Genomic DNA, 16,322 nt, shown 5'->3' on the forward strand with positions numbered 1-16,322 from the left:
GAGGCAGATCTTAACTAGTGAGCTAGTTAGTATGGGAGGATATAGTCCGTCAAGGTTCAGTCCAGTCAAATCTAAATTGTAATCTTAAGAATACTTCTGAGGAAATATGCCTAACTGTGTGGTAAACAGGGATAAGATTGGGCTGCATGTTGTACTGAATCCAATGCGATAGACAAGCATGTGAAACCAAATAGACTGGATCACAACTGATGGAAGTGATGTCATCCACTCTGTCAGGAACCTCCATTCCTTTATCAATCTAATATTTCACCTCAGTGTCCTAAAAATAAAACACTCCCATTGGAGGTCTACAGTGATTTGCTAGCAGTCAAGATTTATTACTATCCAAATACGACTGCTATGTTGAAAGCACTTTCACATTGCTTAAGCTGGGTCAGTGTATCTCCATACGATTTTTCTTTCCCTTACCACTTATATATTACTTTCCACTTGTTTAATAGCCTGCTCTTCAAGAATCAGAATGCAAATATGTGTCCCCACGTGCCCTTTGTTTTCAGCCTGGCACTTGAATCTCAAGAATGCCATACAAAGCAATCTGAATTTTAATAGAAGGAATTTTTTAAAATAAAAGTTTATGAGGAAGAAACAAAAAGCAAGAAATCCATCATGTGTCACAATTGGGCTATTTCCTCATTTGCAAGGGGTTTTCATTATGTACTTGTAGAGGCCTGAAATGTATTAGTGCCATAGCAATAACTGTTCAAAACTGAATGATTTAGCAGCTTTCTTTACCACAAGGTGACACTGAATTTCCCACACAGAAGTCATTTGTGATGATTGCCAGAAAACTGTGAATTATGCAAAGGATCCATGTTGTTCCATACATTGTAGAAACTTCCATGCAAGAAGCTAGTGATATCAGCTGTATAAAGAGCCATTTAAAAATTATTACTCATAGTAAATACAACAATTAGTATTATTTCAAATCAAAGTACTGAGAAATAGGTTAGTTAATAAAAGCTGTTAATTCAGTGCTTGTTGTAGGCTAAGAAGATGATGGTGAAGAACACCCAAATAGTGGTTTCTTTATTATTTTCAGCTTCTTTTGAGTTTGATCAACTTCTAGATCATATAGTTATGTGGTAGAAAATAGAACTGCAAATATCCTTTCCTTTCATTGAATATTACCCAGACCAATTAATCCAAGGTGGCCTGTATTAGGACATTCCATATAACAGACCATGCACTAATGCACGAGAAGGGTACATTAGCATTCAAATAAACTATAAAATCCATCTATGGCATAATATGATGCTATGGTTTAATTAAACTGACCATGGCTGGCATATTGTCTGAAGTCAGCCCACTCCACTAATTATGGTTAGTTACAGTCTGTCAAATTTGGTTTTAAATAATAGTTTGAAGCTGTTTTATTCACCACATTTGGTCTTAACAATGGTTTTGTGAGATGTACGAACATGAACATTCTGACTTAATAATGGTTTGTGCCTTAGCAACACCTTCACATGTTCCCCAGCTACAGAAATAGATAGCCAGAGTAAAGGCAATCAAATGAGCATTTGTCAAGACAAATCAGGATTGAAGTGATTGTGGGCTGAATCCTAATTTTACAAACTAACCCTAGTTTAACCACCCCCTCCCCCCTCAATTGGTTTCATGTTATGAGTGAAATGAGCCTATAACTCAAGCATAGGCTCAGTTTATAAATAATGCAAAACCAGGACTCATGTTAAACAATGATGAGTTGATGAAACCAGGATTTAGTTCACAATCCGTTGAACCCTAGTTTGCCTTGACAAATGCCAGTTTCATGGCTTTCTCTGTAGAATATGTAACACCATGCAAAACCATCCTTAAGACTTCACAACTTGGCTCCAGATCTTGGTTTGATGCACCATGACTAACCATATTTAGTGGAACGGCCTGGACTCGGGACAGCTGCACCAACCACAGTTAGTTTCATTAATCCATGGTTTCAGACAATGGCTGAACTAAGTCACATCATTTGAAGTATTCAATGTGCACATTATATACCTTTCACATTTAGTATGTTTGTTGAGATCAAAATAATTGCTCTTGTGATTACTGGTCTTGGAGTTATGTGAGATAGAGATATCAGTGGACATCCAAATACCCTCATTCTGAGAAGAGCACTGCATTACATTTCTGTACTATTCATTGCCCTAGTTTTGCACTTCACTAAGTTCTACTTCACTGCTTCCTGTACAAACAAAGAATGCTATATTATGCCTGTGTGTGTTGTCAAATATTTACAATCTTACAGATAATCATTACATACAACTGACAGCTTCAGCTGTAACTATCATTGTTGTCTCAGAAGTTACACTGTCTTCAGCTGAGCTAATCTTTTAAAAAATCTTTTTAAAAATAGTAATAATAATATTATGAAAAATGCATGGTAAAAAAAAGTAGAGCTCACTTCTTATAGCTGTGGAACAATTATTTTTCTAACACAACTATTGATTGCTTTTATAAGGGGTATGTGTGTGTGTGTGTGAAAGTGCTGTGGAGGCAGCATGACTCTGCCACAGGTGTAAAAGTCACTTGTGCTGGCATAGGGAGCATGCCAACTGTGAGGCATAAATGCTGGGGAGAGGCACAGGAGTGCAATGTAGGGGTGCTGGCGCAGGCATTGTGACAGTACAGTTCTGGTGCACGGGATCATGCAACTGCCAAAGGGGGCTTTCCCAGGGACATGGCCAATGATGGTCGGCTCCCTAAGCCCTTTCAGGCCAGGAACACCCACTTTGACTGCAAAGTTATGCCTGCAAAAATCATGGTCACCCCATAATAAGCAGTTTCAAACTCCTTCCCCCATTGGCACAACCTTGCCCACAAGGTATCAAAAGAGCTCAGGATGCTGACCAAGCCCTGGACTAATGGCAAGTATCTAGATATGGCCAAGCCCTGCCTCCCCAAGAAACCAATGGGAGAGGTGCTGCATATTCAAGAAGCATAGCCTAGAATTAGTTTTGGGGTTTTTTTGGATTATGGGTTTTGGATTTTGCAAAGATTTTGAAGAACAAACAAAAAATTGACCCTTCCTCCCAATAAAAGAAAGAAAAAGAAATGGTGAAGAAATTTACCATGTGACTACTTATCATGGTCATGTAATAGGGCTGTACACAGAAATTGTATTCATCTGAGTTTTCAGTTAATTCAAGTTTATTTTTTCATATAATAATGATAGATGTTTGCTTTCTTTAGCCTGTTCTGTGTTTTCATTTGTTTCAGAAGAAAGAATTTCTTTGACAGTACTTGTTCCCCAATATCGAATTCTCATAACTCTCAGGGGTTGTCTCTCTCCCAACTAAATATGCAAGGAAGCCTCTTGCTCACCTAATTTCAGACATATAGGGAAAAAATATCCACCATTGTATGGCATTGAAAGGATTCTCTTAGGTGACATCTACTAATTTTTCTGATTGGAAGATGAGCCTGTGAATTACATTATCTGTTAAATCTCCTTTTTGTTACCCCCTATGGCCTTCAATTCATGGACCTATTAAAAATTGTTTTCTGTGAAAAAGCGTTGGCCATTTCTTTCTCACTCTCCTTGGACCTCTTCGCTTCTGGAATGGTAAATATCCCCCCCCCCCCCAAAATACCCTCATCTATTTCCAATATTGCTCACCTCTTTATTTCCTCAGCTTCTTAAATTCTGTGTGCCGGTGAGTGTATTTTTATTATTTTTGATCCCTTAATAAAGTTGTACCTTTCTTTGCCTCAGTCCCAATTTTGAGTTAATTTCTTAGGGAATGGACCTCTTCATATACTGGTGGAGATCCCCTACCCACCTCTCATATTTCCTATCTGTATATAGCTAATTCCCCCAACTAATTACAGGAACAGACTAGATCAATTTAAGTAACAGAGTGAGGTAGCTTTTTATACTCTTCTAAGCTTTCCTGTACCCAACCCAACAAGGTTAGGATACAGTGAAGTGCTGGAAATTCAGACTTGATTCCAAGCTGATTCCCTGATTTGACTTTTAACCAATAGACAGCTGCAGATGTTTGGCTGCTGTTTGAGTGGCTTCATACAAGCTGAACTTATTCTTGATTGGCTCACACTTGGACTCATTCCGCACATGCAGAATAATGCACTTTCAAACTGCTTTCAAGGGTCTTTGAAGCTATGCAGAATAGCAAAATCCACTTGCAAACTGTTGTGAAAGTGGTTTGAAAACGCATTATTCTGCGTGTGCGTAAGGGGCCTTGGATTGTCAGTATCAAACCAAGTACTCTTAACTGCTACAGAAGTTTGTTGCACTACTGACAGCATCTCTAGTCTTCATCCCTTGAATACAGCTATTTCAATACAGGAATGTGTTTTCATATTTTAGTGGGGAAGGGGAGAGGTTTCAGGGACAAAAGCAAAGTTTTCAGTGTAGTTTAAAGGCTTTATCTTCAGTATAGTCAATATTGTTTTGCAAAAAAAAACAATGTTGGTTAAAGATTATAGCAATATTGCTTGCACCACTTCACAAACACCTTTTCCAGAGCATTTTGTGCCTTGGGCATGTGTACCTAGTTTATCAGCCAGTTATGTAGACCCAATAAAGAGGGCCAGAAAAATAGATGCTTTTGAACAATAATCATATATAGTGGAGTAATTTACTGTTTGCAACTTGATTTCTAATGGAAAATAAAATATCACCACATGCAACGTAAACAGATCAAACATAATACTGCACCTGGCTGGCTATTCAAAACCCTATAATAAGAACCAGTCAGGGAGTTACTAGGATATGGGCCTGGCTGGGGCCCTTGCCTTCTTTCTCTTCTGCTCGTACCACAGCCTAGCATGTGTCTTTGCATGTGCTACAGAGTAAGATATTCTTGTCAGCACAGCTGAGCAAACAAATTGTTGCCCGCAAGGTTCTATCTGCTGTGTGCAACACCAATCATGGGGTTATCTCAACCACAGGAGTCTCGTTGTCCTAATCTTTTTTTCCTTTAGGAATAAACGTGAAGCTCTGGGAACAGACTATAAACCCTGTGGAGCAGCTAACATGTCCTCCTCCTGCCCCAAGTTGTACAAGATACTATTTCTGTAAACTATTTGTTGAGAAAAATGCTTTATAGTTAAAGCTTTTACACAAATGGCAATAATACAATGCCAGCCTCTTATTTAACTCCATAGGTTTCACAGAAATAATTTATTTAGAAAGAGATACTCTGCAGCAAACAATTCAGTTACTAGATTGCAGCTGCAATGCTTGCCATCCATTGCCCAAAACAGAATATACTTAGAAATGAATCTTGGTGGCTAGTTTTGAAAAATATCCTTTCTGCTCATCTAGATTCTTGGCATCACTCACCAAGGTAAGCTTGTTAAAGAACAGAGGTGTTTGGGGACACATTTATTGAGAAAAGTAAAGCTTGTACATTTGAAGCTGGTTCAAGGAATAGGTTCTGAAGCTACAGATCACAAATGTCCATGTATGGTTTGTCATTCTAGCTCTTACGTGACTGCTTATAGGTAAAATAAGCCTCAGTAGAAATGTCCAAACAAAACAGTAACAGAAAATCTACCAACCAATAGAAAAAGCTGGTTGGATACTGAAATAAATTCAGATTTTTTTAAAAAAAGCCATTGGCTAGAGTTACAACACAATTGGAAGAAAGTATTTTATTTATATCATATTTTATTTATAGTCTACTTTTCCCCAATGGGGACCCAAAGCAGTTTATTACATTGTTTTCTTCTACTTCACTTTATCCATATGACGACTCTGTGAAGCAGGTTAGAGAATGTGATGGGCCAAAAGTTGACTGGCAAGCTTCCATGGTATGGCAGGAATTCAAACAGCATTCTTCCAGGTCCTCACCCAACACTCTAACTCATAGATGTCAAACTCGCAGACCTCCAGATGTTATGGATGCTGGCAGGGGATGATGGGAACTGTAGTCCAATACACCACACAGCACACCAGATGAAAAAAGCTGATAGAATTTGTGAAGAAGACCGATTGTGGCATCCTTTTGGGACTTCACCGAACCCTGATTTCTATTGGATTTAATCTTTTTTTCTTTAAAAACACACAGAGGCTGGTGTGATTAAGTGATCAGAATATTTGATCAGGACTAGGACACTTAAAATTCCCATTCAGTCATGAAACTGACTGGGTGGCTTTGAGTCAGGCAGCTTTGTCTACCTCATAAGATTATTGTGCAAATAAAATGAGGAAAATCCAGGTAATCAATGAAGGATACATATTGTGATAGTAAATAATAACAAAATGTGTTGAGTGATGATGACATCTGGACTTCCACGATAAGAACTGTACATATTTTGGAAGACATTTTATCTCAAGACCAGCAAAAACTTGAAAGCTGACTGAGAGAATATTGAGGGGCTGTTAGCATGAAGATCAGACCCCATTACCATCTTATATTAAAATATCTTATAGGACAGAACCTTAAAAATGAATTCTGAATTGACTTGCCAATAGTACATTATATATCTGTTCACTTAAATGAATCATTTTTTTCAAAATACCACTATCTAAAAACAACAACCGACAATTCAGCTCTGATTGTTCTTGTACAGCATAATGAATCTAATCTATACTAATGTCTGAATGCTAAAGTTACCCAACTACCTGTTATATCTTAAATGTGTCACTCAGAATGACACAAAGCCACTCTATGAAGACATTACTTTGTAATTATCCAGATTACTTCTTAATCGTCCTTTATAGTGAACATGGCTAACTCCCACATAGCCTCTTGTTTCAGAGAACACTGTCAAACAACACTACCTTGTAACAAGATGAGGTGATCCTCTAGCTTTAGAATACATGACTTTTTATCTCAGTAACAGAGAAAACAGATGATACTTGGTCCTTTCATCATATTTAAAGAACTAACTACTATAAATGTAGTTAATTAACAGTAGGTGAGCATTACACTACCAAACATCTCACCTATGCAATTAAAAAGCCTATTTATCTCACCACATTTTCTGTTTCTTGCATTTTTTTTCTCTATAGCAAGGTCATTGTCAAAGCATACAATAGACCTGAAGAATAAAGATCTGGAACTCCAGGAGTGTATGTTACTATTAATAAACAAATTCACCCACTAAGATAAAAAAGGCAGGGAATACTATCTGAAGTATTCTTGAAAGACTGCCCTCTTCTGTCTAATGGATAACTGCCAAGATGTCTGTGTGACAATGAAGAAGGGTTGGGTTTTGTACTCTACTTTACCCCACTTTACAGAGTCAAAGTGGCTTACAATCATAGTCCCAGCCTCTCCCCACAAAAGGAATCTTGTGAGGTAGGTGAGGCTGACAGAGTTCTGAGAGAATTGTGACTGGCCCAAGGTCACCCAGCAGGCTTCATGTAGAGGAGTTGGGGTATCAAATATGGTTCTCCAGATTACAGTCCACCACTTTTAACCACTACGCCATGCTGGGTGATAAAAAAGTTTGAATGAGAAGGCATGTTGTTTGGTCAGTAATACACTGAATGAATTGACCCATGAAAACATGTCACAAGCTCATATAATTAGAACTCTCTTGTCCTGAAGGAAGAACAGTAGTCTTCAATACTGTTTTCTTTCTACATTCTACATTCAGAGACAACTTATATATTACAAACTAACTCAGGCCCTTTCTGCACAGGCACTGAGCGGGGGTGGGTCGGCATAAACAATGCAGACGCACCACCTGGGACCGTTTGCACAGACCGTCCCGGTAGGGGCGCAGGGGAAGCCGCAGCCTTCGTACAGGCTGCACCTTCCCCAACCGGCTCACCTGCTCCTGCTGGCTCCCATTGCATTGTGGAGGCCATGGGACATGACCCCTGGCCAGAGCGACGGCGCTGGAGACGGAGCCAGCAGGAGCAGGGAAGGTGGATAGGGAAGGTGGGAGGGAAACGCTGCCTTCCAGCCGCTGCCGTTCGCACGGTAGCAGCTGGAAAGCGCCCCTTTTGGAAAACCTCTCTCGTGGAGCTAGGTTCAAAAGGGGCATTTCCATACCACTTGGGCGGTGCTAGCGCCTGCTATGCGAACGCCTCCCCAGGGACGGCGTTTTTGCCATCCCTGGGGCGCTCTATTCCGCTCGTGTGGAAAGAGCTTTAGAGAGATGGTCTAACATTATTTTCCAAATAAATATTCTAAATATATTACAAGACTTGATTAGAACTATGGACATGGCTGATGGTTCTATGTAGTCCCTTACACATTGCAATAGAACATTTAACTCAGGGAACAACATGTGAAGTGATATCAAAGCATGGTTACCTGCCACATTACAGTCTTGCCCTGTGTCCAAAGGTCAGAACAAAAGCATAAGAATGAGCCAGACAACCACACAGGGGTATCTTCTAGAGAATGAGAATACTAGACACTCTTTCTTCTGAATAAACCTGACTAATATTGGGGTGTAAATTTCCCATTCCCAGTTTAACATTTCCCATAATATGAGAAGTTAAATGGAGTTAAATGGAGTTTAACACTTCCCATCATATTAGAAGACATAATAACAGTGCAATCCATTGGGGGTGGGGGGTGGGGGGTAGTGGAGAGAAAGAATAATGGAAGTAGTGTGAAAGTGCCCCATATGCCAGTGCAAGTAGCAGATACACTGGCAGAAGGAGAACTAATGCAGATGGTGGTCTGCCACGCAGCTGTGCAGTTTCTGACTGCAGAAGATGAAGCATTCCAATGGCATTCCCAGGGATGGAGACAATTTTAGTTGGTTTTCTGTCAGCCCAGAAAGCTCTGTTGACTGACACAGACTTACACCAGTTAAAAGTGTGGCACAGCCCATTGGGCCACATAGAAGTTTTCAGGTTGGTGGGGTATTTCTGCTTGTTTTCCTTCTTGCTGTGTCTCTTGAAACCCCTTTGGAGGTGGAACTGCTGTGCTGCAGCAGTGCCATCATCAGTCCCTATGAAACTGCTGCCCCCTGTAACATTCTGTACTTTGTCTGTACTATGAAGAATATCTCTATGAGACTAAAATATCCTTATAGATCATCAGCTGTCTGCCCAACATGTCCAGTATCTGTATTTTTATTTGAGTCAAAGGCCACACATCAAGATGACCTGCTCTGATCCACATGTACTTTACACCATCAAAACAGGCTCCAAGCAAGGGCTTTTGGAACATAAAGAACTTCACAGTTGGTGACAAGGCTTTGTAGTTTATCACACATATTCACTGACCCTTTTCTCAAAGAAGAGGACTACAAATCCTGCCTGGCATTACTTGCTGCTCCAAATGGTAAAAGCATCAGAAAGGCAGAGCAGCTAACATTTTTCACAAGGGTCTACCTTCATCTAAAGCTGCTGAATGCAGGCTATGTGCTTCATCACATGCTATTTTTATTTTTTACTTAAGCATTGCTATGGGTGTATGGGGAAAAACATCTTTTTGTGTGTTCCAAATATAACCCACCCTGTGGCTTTACTTCATGTAGGTATCAGTTTTTATTCCCCTTTTAATTAAGAAGTGTAGCAGCCTAAGTTGTGGCGGGCCAAGTGGTTATTCTAGTCAGATGTAGAACTATTCCACTGCTTTTGACAGCGCATTTAATAAAAGACATTTTTTGCTCACCTCATCAAGGTCACACCTTCTGTTTCTAACATGTATCTGAAATACATCACCAAGTGCCCTTAGAAAGAAGGGGGAAAATATACATCAGCAGAGACTCAAAAAGAGAACAAAAATAAAAATAGCAACAAGGAAATAGATACTATTTTTCAAAGCAGTAAAGACAGGTCATGGATATTCACCCTTGGATATCCTTCATTCATATGGAGTAATTACTGCCTCTCAGAATAAGAAACATAGCTATTTTTATGCCACACTTCCTCTCTAAGTTGCTCAGGGAAGTACATGACTGTTCCTCTATTTTAGCCCCACAAGCAACCCTGAGTGGTAGAGAGAATGACTAGTTTGATGTCATCCAGTGACTTTAGAATTTAGGAATTTGAATCCAGATCTCTCAGGTCCTAATCCAATGCTCTATCCACCAACAATGGATCTCCATTATATTAGGTTGAAGGGCCTGTTCACCATGTTTCTAGGTGTTCATCTATGAGTGAACATGAACACTACACATCTAAACTAAGGTTTATATTGATGTGTGAAATGGCTCTAAAATGAACACTTCTAGACCTTCTTTTATAATACATAATTAGTCTGAATACTGATTGAGATTAGCCATTTTCAGAATTCAATGCAATTTTCAGAATTCCATTTTGTGTACACTTCTAAGTTGCATTATAACTAACATGAAAGTCATTACACTCAAGAGTACACATGTGCATTCTGCATCACACAATTATTTCCTTTATTTAAATATAAGAATAAAAAAGGAAGAAAGTTTGAGCACTCACTCGTTCTGGTAACACCTTCTAATCAAAATTTCATTTGTAACCTCCTTTAGAAACTGAAGGTATTTCAATTCCTCTTCTCTTTGTCAACATGAAACAGATTATTAGGATAACCTTGTTAAGAAACTATTGTTCCCTGGACATTTGCCCTCTATTCCGAATACTAACATTCAGTGGCGGAGCACAATCATTGGTAAACTTACCTCCTTGGGCCTATCCCTGGAGGCCCTTTCTATGATGGAGCCCCAAGAAATATTAAGGGTAGAAGAAGAAGAAGAAGAAGAAGAAGAAGAAGAAGAAGAAGAAGAAGAAGAAGAAGAAGAAGAAGAAGAAGAAGAAGAAGAAGAAGAAGAAGAAGAAGAAGAAGAAGAAGAAGAAGAAGAGTTTGGATTTATATCCCCCTTTCTCTCCTGCAGGAGACTCAAAGGGGCTTACAATCTCCTTGCCCTTCCCCCCTCACAACAAACACCCTGTGAGGTAGGTGGGGCTGAGAGAGCTCCGAGAAGCTGTGACTAGCCCAAGGTCACCCAGCTGACGTGTGTGGGAGTGTACAGGCTAATCTGAATTCCCCAGATAAGCCTCCACAGCTCAGGCGGCAGAGCTGGGAATCAAACCCGGTTCCTCCAGATTAGATACATGAGCTCTTAGCCTCCTACGCCACTGCTGCTCCTAGTAGGGTAGTTAGAACAAGATTACTTGACCATGAGCAACAACTCCTAATGAGTCAAGCAAGAACATCATGCTCCCCTTTGTTCCTTAGTGTGCCACTAAGCAGACACAGAAGTAGTTTAGACAGGATGCAGGATTTTCATTGCAGTTACTAAGAATTTACTGTCGTTCAGTCCCCATGCCCGTGTACAAGTGTGACATGCCACCTGTTTCAAACCCTTGCTGTGGATTATTGATGTTATGTTGACAGAACATACTAGTAGGAGCAGCAGTGGCGTAGGAGGTTAAGAGCTCGTGTATCTAATCTGGAGGAACTGGGTTTGATTCCCAGCTCTGCCGCCTGAGCTGTGGAGGCTTATCTGGGGAATTCAGATTAGCCTGTACACTCCCACACACGCCAGCTAGGTGACCTTGGGCTAGTCACACCTTCTCGGAGCTCTCTCAGCCCCACCTACCTCACAGGGTGTTTGTTGTGAGGGGGGAAGGGCAAGGAGATTGTAAGCCCTTTTGAGTCTCCTGCAGGAGAGAAAGGGGGATATAAATCCAAACTCTTCTTCTTCTTCTTCTTCTTCTTCTTCTTCTTCTTCTTCTTCTTCTTCTTCTTCTTCTTCTTCTTCTTCTTCTTCTTCTTCTTCTTCTTCTTCCAGTAGTAATGCCCCATTTCCTTTGCCCACAAGCATCTTTGATATGCTGCTTCCTGTTGTCCTTACCTACCAAGGATTTCTCATTGCGCTTCTGCAATTTTCAGTGTCCTTAAAACTTACAGTAAATGATTAATATAAAAATGGAATGCCTGTAAACACATAACATCTTAGAAAAAGTAGGCATTTATTTATATCATGGTGGAAGAAGTGATGGTTGAGATGTAGTATAGGAAAGGCTGAAAACCACTATTCTAAACAACTACAGTCCACTGATGCTCTTCAAGTTCTCAGGAAGAGGTTTTTACAGGAACTACCACTTGAATCCTTTCATTTAAGATATTAAGAATAAGTTCTAGGGGCTTCTAAATACAAAATATGTACCCTACCCTTAAAACATGCATCTTCCAACCATGAGATGCATTGTTTTGCCTCATTCTAAACTTTTCCGCTGTCAAGTTGTAGACCATTTATGGAGCCCTGTAGGGTTTTCAAGGCAAGAAACGTTCAGAAGTGGTTTCCCTTTGCCTGTCTCTCTTTAGGTACCCTGACGTTGCTTTGTGGTCTCCCATCAAAATACTTACAAATACAAACCACATCTAAACATTTCTTCCCTTGAAAACCCAGTCAGATCACCATAGGTCAGCTATGACTTGACAGCTAAAATATCGTAGCTGGAGGGACACAGTCAAACAATGGAAATTATCCATTATAAGCCTTACTGTCCATCTCTGTCACTGATCCCTTTTGAGGGTCAAGGGATGCCTCAGAAAAAAAATGAATGGGGAGCTGAAGGCATGCCATGGGTGAAAATTGTCCCCATGTCTGTAAATGGAAATTTTCCATGGGATCCAACTCAGGAACACCATTCAAAAAAAAAATTAAGGACTTTTCAGTCTTCTAATATACCCTGTAACTGGCCTCAAAGCCAGCTTTCTCCAATAAAGTAATTTTCAAAGGAGACTCCAGTGGGAAATGGCTATATTAGTTCATCAATAGGTTTTGATAACATCAAAAAAGGTAACGGTAGTCCCCCATGCATGCATCAGGTTATTACTGACCCATGGGGTGAAATCACATCATGACAATTACTAGGCAGACTTTGTTTGCCAGGTGGTTAGCCATTGGCTTCCCCAGTTGTCTTTGTGTTACCCCTAGAAAGCCAGGCACTCATTTTACTGACCTCAGTAAGATGGAAGGCTGAGTCAACCTTGAGCCAACTAACTGAAACCAATTTCTGCCAAGATCGAACTCAAGTCATGAAAGAGCAAAACAGACCTGATAGGTTTCTCATTACAAGTGCTAGATTCCTTAACAAAACTGAATGTTGCTGTTATTACCAGTTACAGCAATTCTGAATAATCACTGTAGTGCTCAATACAGTTTTGCATAAAAAATCACAAGCTTTTTTTTCTTGCTGGCTGAGAACTTTGTGTATCCCACAAATTTGCTGAAGCCTACAAAAACTTATGCTATGCTGAACATGCTAGTCCAGGGGTCAGCAACCTTTACCATCCAAAGAGCCATTTGGACTCGTTTTCCACAGCCCCAAAGATCTACTGAGCCGGAGAGGTGCCTCCACATGGAGCCACCTCTGGTTTGGTCCCTCCACTCACCTTTCCTTCCAGCACTGGGAGGCAGCGGCGCTGGGCAGGGAAACCCCCTCTGCCCAACGGAGCAGGCAGCTGCCTGTTCCATGGGGCGGAGGGGGGATGGCAGAGAGGGGATGGCGGCTGCTCTGGAGGGACACACCCATGCTACCCTCTGACCTCCAGGGGTCGGAGGGCAGCGTGGGCGTGTCTCTCCAGCCCTCCAGAGCAGCACTGGAAGGAGAGGTGAGTGGAGAGGATGTGAAAAAATGTGCCCTCATGCCTGGAGCCGCCTCCAGTTCGGCCCCTCCACTCACCTCTCCTTTCAGTGCTGCTCTGGAGGGCTGGAGGGACATGCCCGCGCTACCCTCTGACCTCCAGGCCATGCGGAGCCGCAGTATAAGTCTGAAAGAGCCGCATGCGGCTCCAGAGCCGTGGGTTGCAGACCCCTGTGCTAGTCTTTAAGATACCAACACTCTTTTTTATTGTTGTTTCAAGAGACTAACACAGACTAACAATGCACTTACTTTGCCTGAAGCAGTGCTTGTAGGGAAACGGATGTCGGCTTGTGTTTCTATAATGTTAAAAGCAGAGAGAAGAAACTAAGCAACTGGTTTATATTCTTGGGATGGCATATATCCATGTGTTGTAACTGCTAATATCCCAGTGGACCTAATATGAAGGCTACCAGTGGGTCTTATGGCACACAGTTAACCCCCTTACAAAGATATACTTTGCAGGCATTTCACTATCAGTATGAAGAAAGTAACTTGAGAACTGTCTCCACCACAGCTGTGATTCTTAGGAAATATTTCATAAGCTCTTTATGTATTTTTTTGCTGTAAATATCTGAGTACAAAGATACGTATTACATATTATTTGAGTCCCCCGACATGCTTGTGTAATTTAAAGTAAAGCCAACTTAAAAAATGTATGTATATGCCCATCACATTTGCCAAAGAGCATGTACTTGGGTATTCATATCCATGAGCAAACAAGAACAAGCCAACAGCCCTGGAAAAATCTGATCACAGATCTCCAGCCATCATAAGTTTTGTTTCTTGAAGCACAGGAACATATATTTGATTGTACAGATCATGTTGGTATACTTCTGCCGTCTGTTAAAGACCCCCTTCAGTTTCTCTATACAATAGCACTACAAAAGAAAAGTACATGGGGAGAGTTTTGTTCAGAAACTGTGCTTTTTTGTTAAGGAAATGATTCAAAGTTGATAGTTGAGGAAAAGTAGAGGAGTTTGAATCTCTCCCACAAGATAGCTGACTACATTAGTTTAGTCAAACACAAAACTGCTGTGTTTAGAGTCTCTTCTTGGAAAGAGAACCCCAGGATGGTTCAGCCATTACTATTGTACATTTTAAAACATTGTTTGTGTTTTGAAGAGAGCTCTGGTATTTTAGATCTTTCTATTGTAATCACCCAGTGTCATTACCCACCTTGAAACACTGCAATTCCCCAATTGCGCAATTTTCAATTGCTTGAATAACTAGCAGGTTTTTTACATTTTTTAAGCTATGCCTGAGGCAATTTTGTCATGGCATAAATAGCCTGTGCCTTGTGCTCAGATCCAGAATGGCTTATATTTATTAATATTACGGCCCATATCATTTCGTTCAATACCATATAGGGCACAACAACCTTGAGTGGATGCTGCATGAAGTAATCTGCATAAGATCTTAGACATTCATCTTCCAGAACCCTGAAAATTGAAAAAGGAAATTTTGAATAACAATGACAGCAATCTAAAATTATTTGCTTGAAGCTCAGGACACTACATCTTTCATTTTTTATTCAGCAATTCATATGCAAACTAAGTTGTTGAGTGTTTACCTATAAAACTTTCCTGGGTTTCTGTATGACGGCTTATCAGATGAGAAGGTCTTCTTTCTGTGTGGAGAATTATAATACCTGTATTTCGAAAGGAATGCTTTATTTGGTGTTTTTAAAACTTTTGGTATAAAAGGCTTCCTTGTTTCTGTAAAACATTGTCTATGAATGTCCAAGAGGTCTCCACCAAATGTTTTCTTATGACAGGGTTGAAATCTCATCTTTCTGCTATGGTTCAGAGAAAGGCTCAGTCTGGGAGACTGGCCAAGTGGTTGAATAGGTTGGTGAATTGTCTTCTTGTCACTGCAGAGAGCCTGAGCTAAAGCCCACAGGACAATATCTTGGATGGTCTCTTCTGTCCTTAAAACTTGAGACTGAATTCTTGAATGCGGCTTCTTGAAAAGCTTAGGGAAGTACTCGTGTTTTTGTTTCAAGGATGACATTCTTCTATTTGTATCCAAATCCAGACTGTTCTGTAGCTAAAAGCAAGGGGGGGGGGGGTTTAAAATGCAGCAGATTTTTCAGTGAAGGAAACTGTATTTTCTTCTTCACTTAGAATGGGTTTATACAGGAAAACACACACACACACATTATTTATTCATGGGGGTTACTTTGGAAGAAGATGTGCTACTTTTGAGATTTTGCAAGTGTCTGTCACAACTCAGTTATAAAAGGGTTAGCTGTTCGTATGCAAATAAGTTACTGAAGTCACTGTTTATGACCTGATCTATTGATTAGCTATCGGTCAGTCAGATAGCCATTGCTTACATGTTAGTGAGCATGTACAGCTGAAGTTATAAAGTTAACTCACTTTCTTTGTTTGAGCACCACCATCATCACCACCACCAGCACAGGTCAGCAGGTAGGTACCAAGATGTAACCAAATGTACATTGTTAACAGGGAAGAAAGGATTTCTTTTTTTATCTCTATGTAACTTTCCTTTTATAGTTAGTAAACTCATATACTTAATTCCCATGAAGACTGTGATCAGTGAATTCATCTTATTCTAGATTTCCTTTTTGTTCTGTTTTCTAGAAAAGAAGTAGTCTTTCTATAATGGCAGGTTTTGATGAATAAGGGCTACTTGGGTATTGACCTAAACAAACAACACAGGCAACTTTGTTACATATTCCATACACGCGTGCCCATCCATTTTGGATGTGCTTCATCTAGGAATGCACACCAAAAAAAAAGATATTGCTTCGCGTTTGGACTTTGGGATT

The 16,322-nt window shown here is 40.3% G+C and overlaps 1 protein-coding gene across 4 annotated transcripts in view; it reads right to left on the reverse strand.

Moving 5' to 3' along the window:
- The window catches only part of LOC125438790 (spermatogenesis-associated protein 7 homolog), a 68,556-nt gene that overhangs the window by 5,005 nt on the left and 47,229 nt on the right, over positions 1-16,322 (reverse strand). Inside the window, exons 6-10 of one of the 4 annotated variants that reach the window (XM_048507342.1) lie at positions 15,102-15,577; positions 14,910-14,970; positions 13,781-13,827; positions 10,358-10,435; positions 9,573-9,630 (exon numbers count right to left, since the gene is read on the reverse strand). In XM_048507342.1, coding sequence (XP_048363299.1) covers positions 9,573-9,630; positions 10,358-10,435; positions 13,781-13,827; positions 14,910-14,970; positions 15,102-15,577 — 720 coding nt within the window. Of the gene's footprint in view, positions 1-9,572; positions 9,631-10,357; positions 10,436-13,780; positions 13,828-14,891; positions 14,971-15,101; positions 15,578-16,322 lie in introns of all 4 variants that reach the window. The other 3 variants (XM_048507331.1, XM_048507361.1, XM_048507352.1) reach the window with 3 other exon arrangements.

Source organism: Sphaerodactylus townsendi, linkage group LG01 (genome assembly GCF_021028975.2).
Source record: "Sphaerodactylus townsendi isolate TG3544 linkage group LG01, MPM_Stown_v2.3, whole genome shotgun sequence".
Taxonomy (NCBI): Eukaryota; Metazoa; Chordata; class Lepidosauria; order Squamata; family Sphaerodactylidae; genus Sphaerodactylus; species Sphaerodactylus townsendi.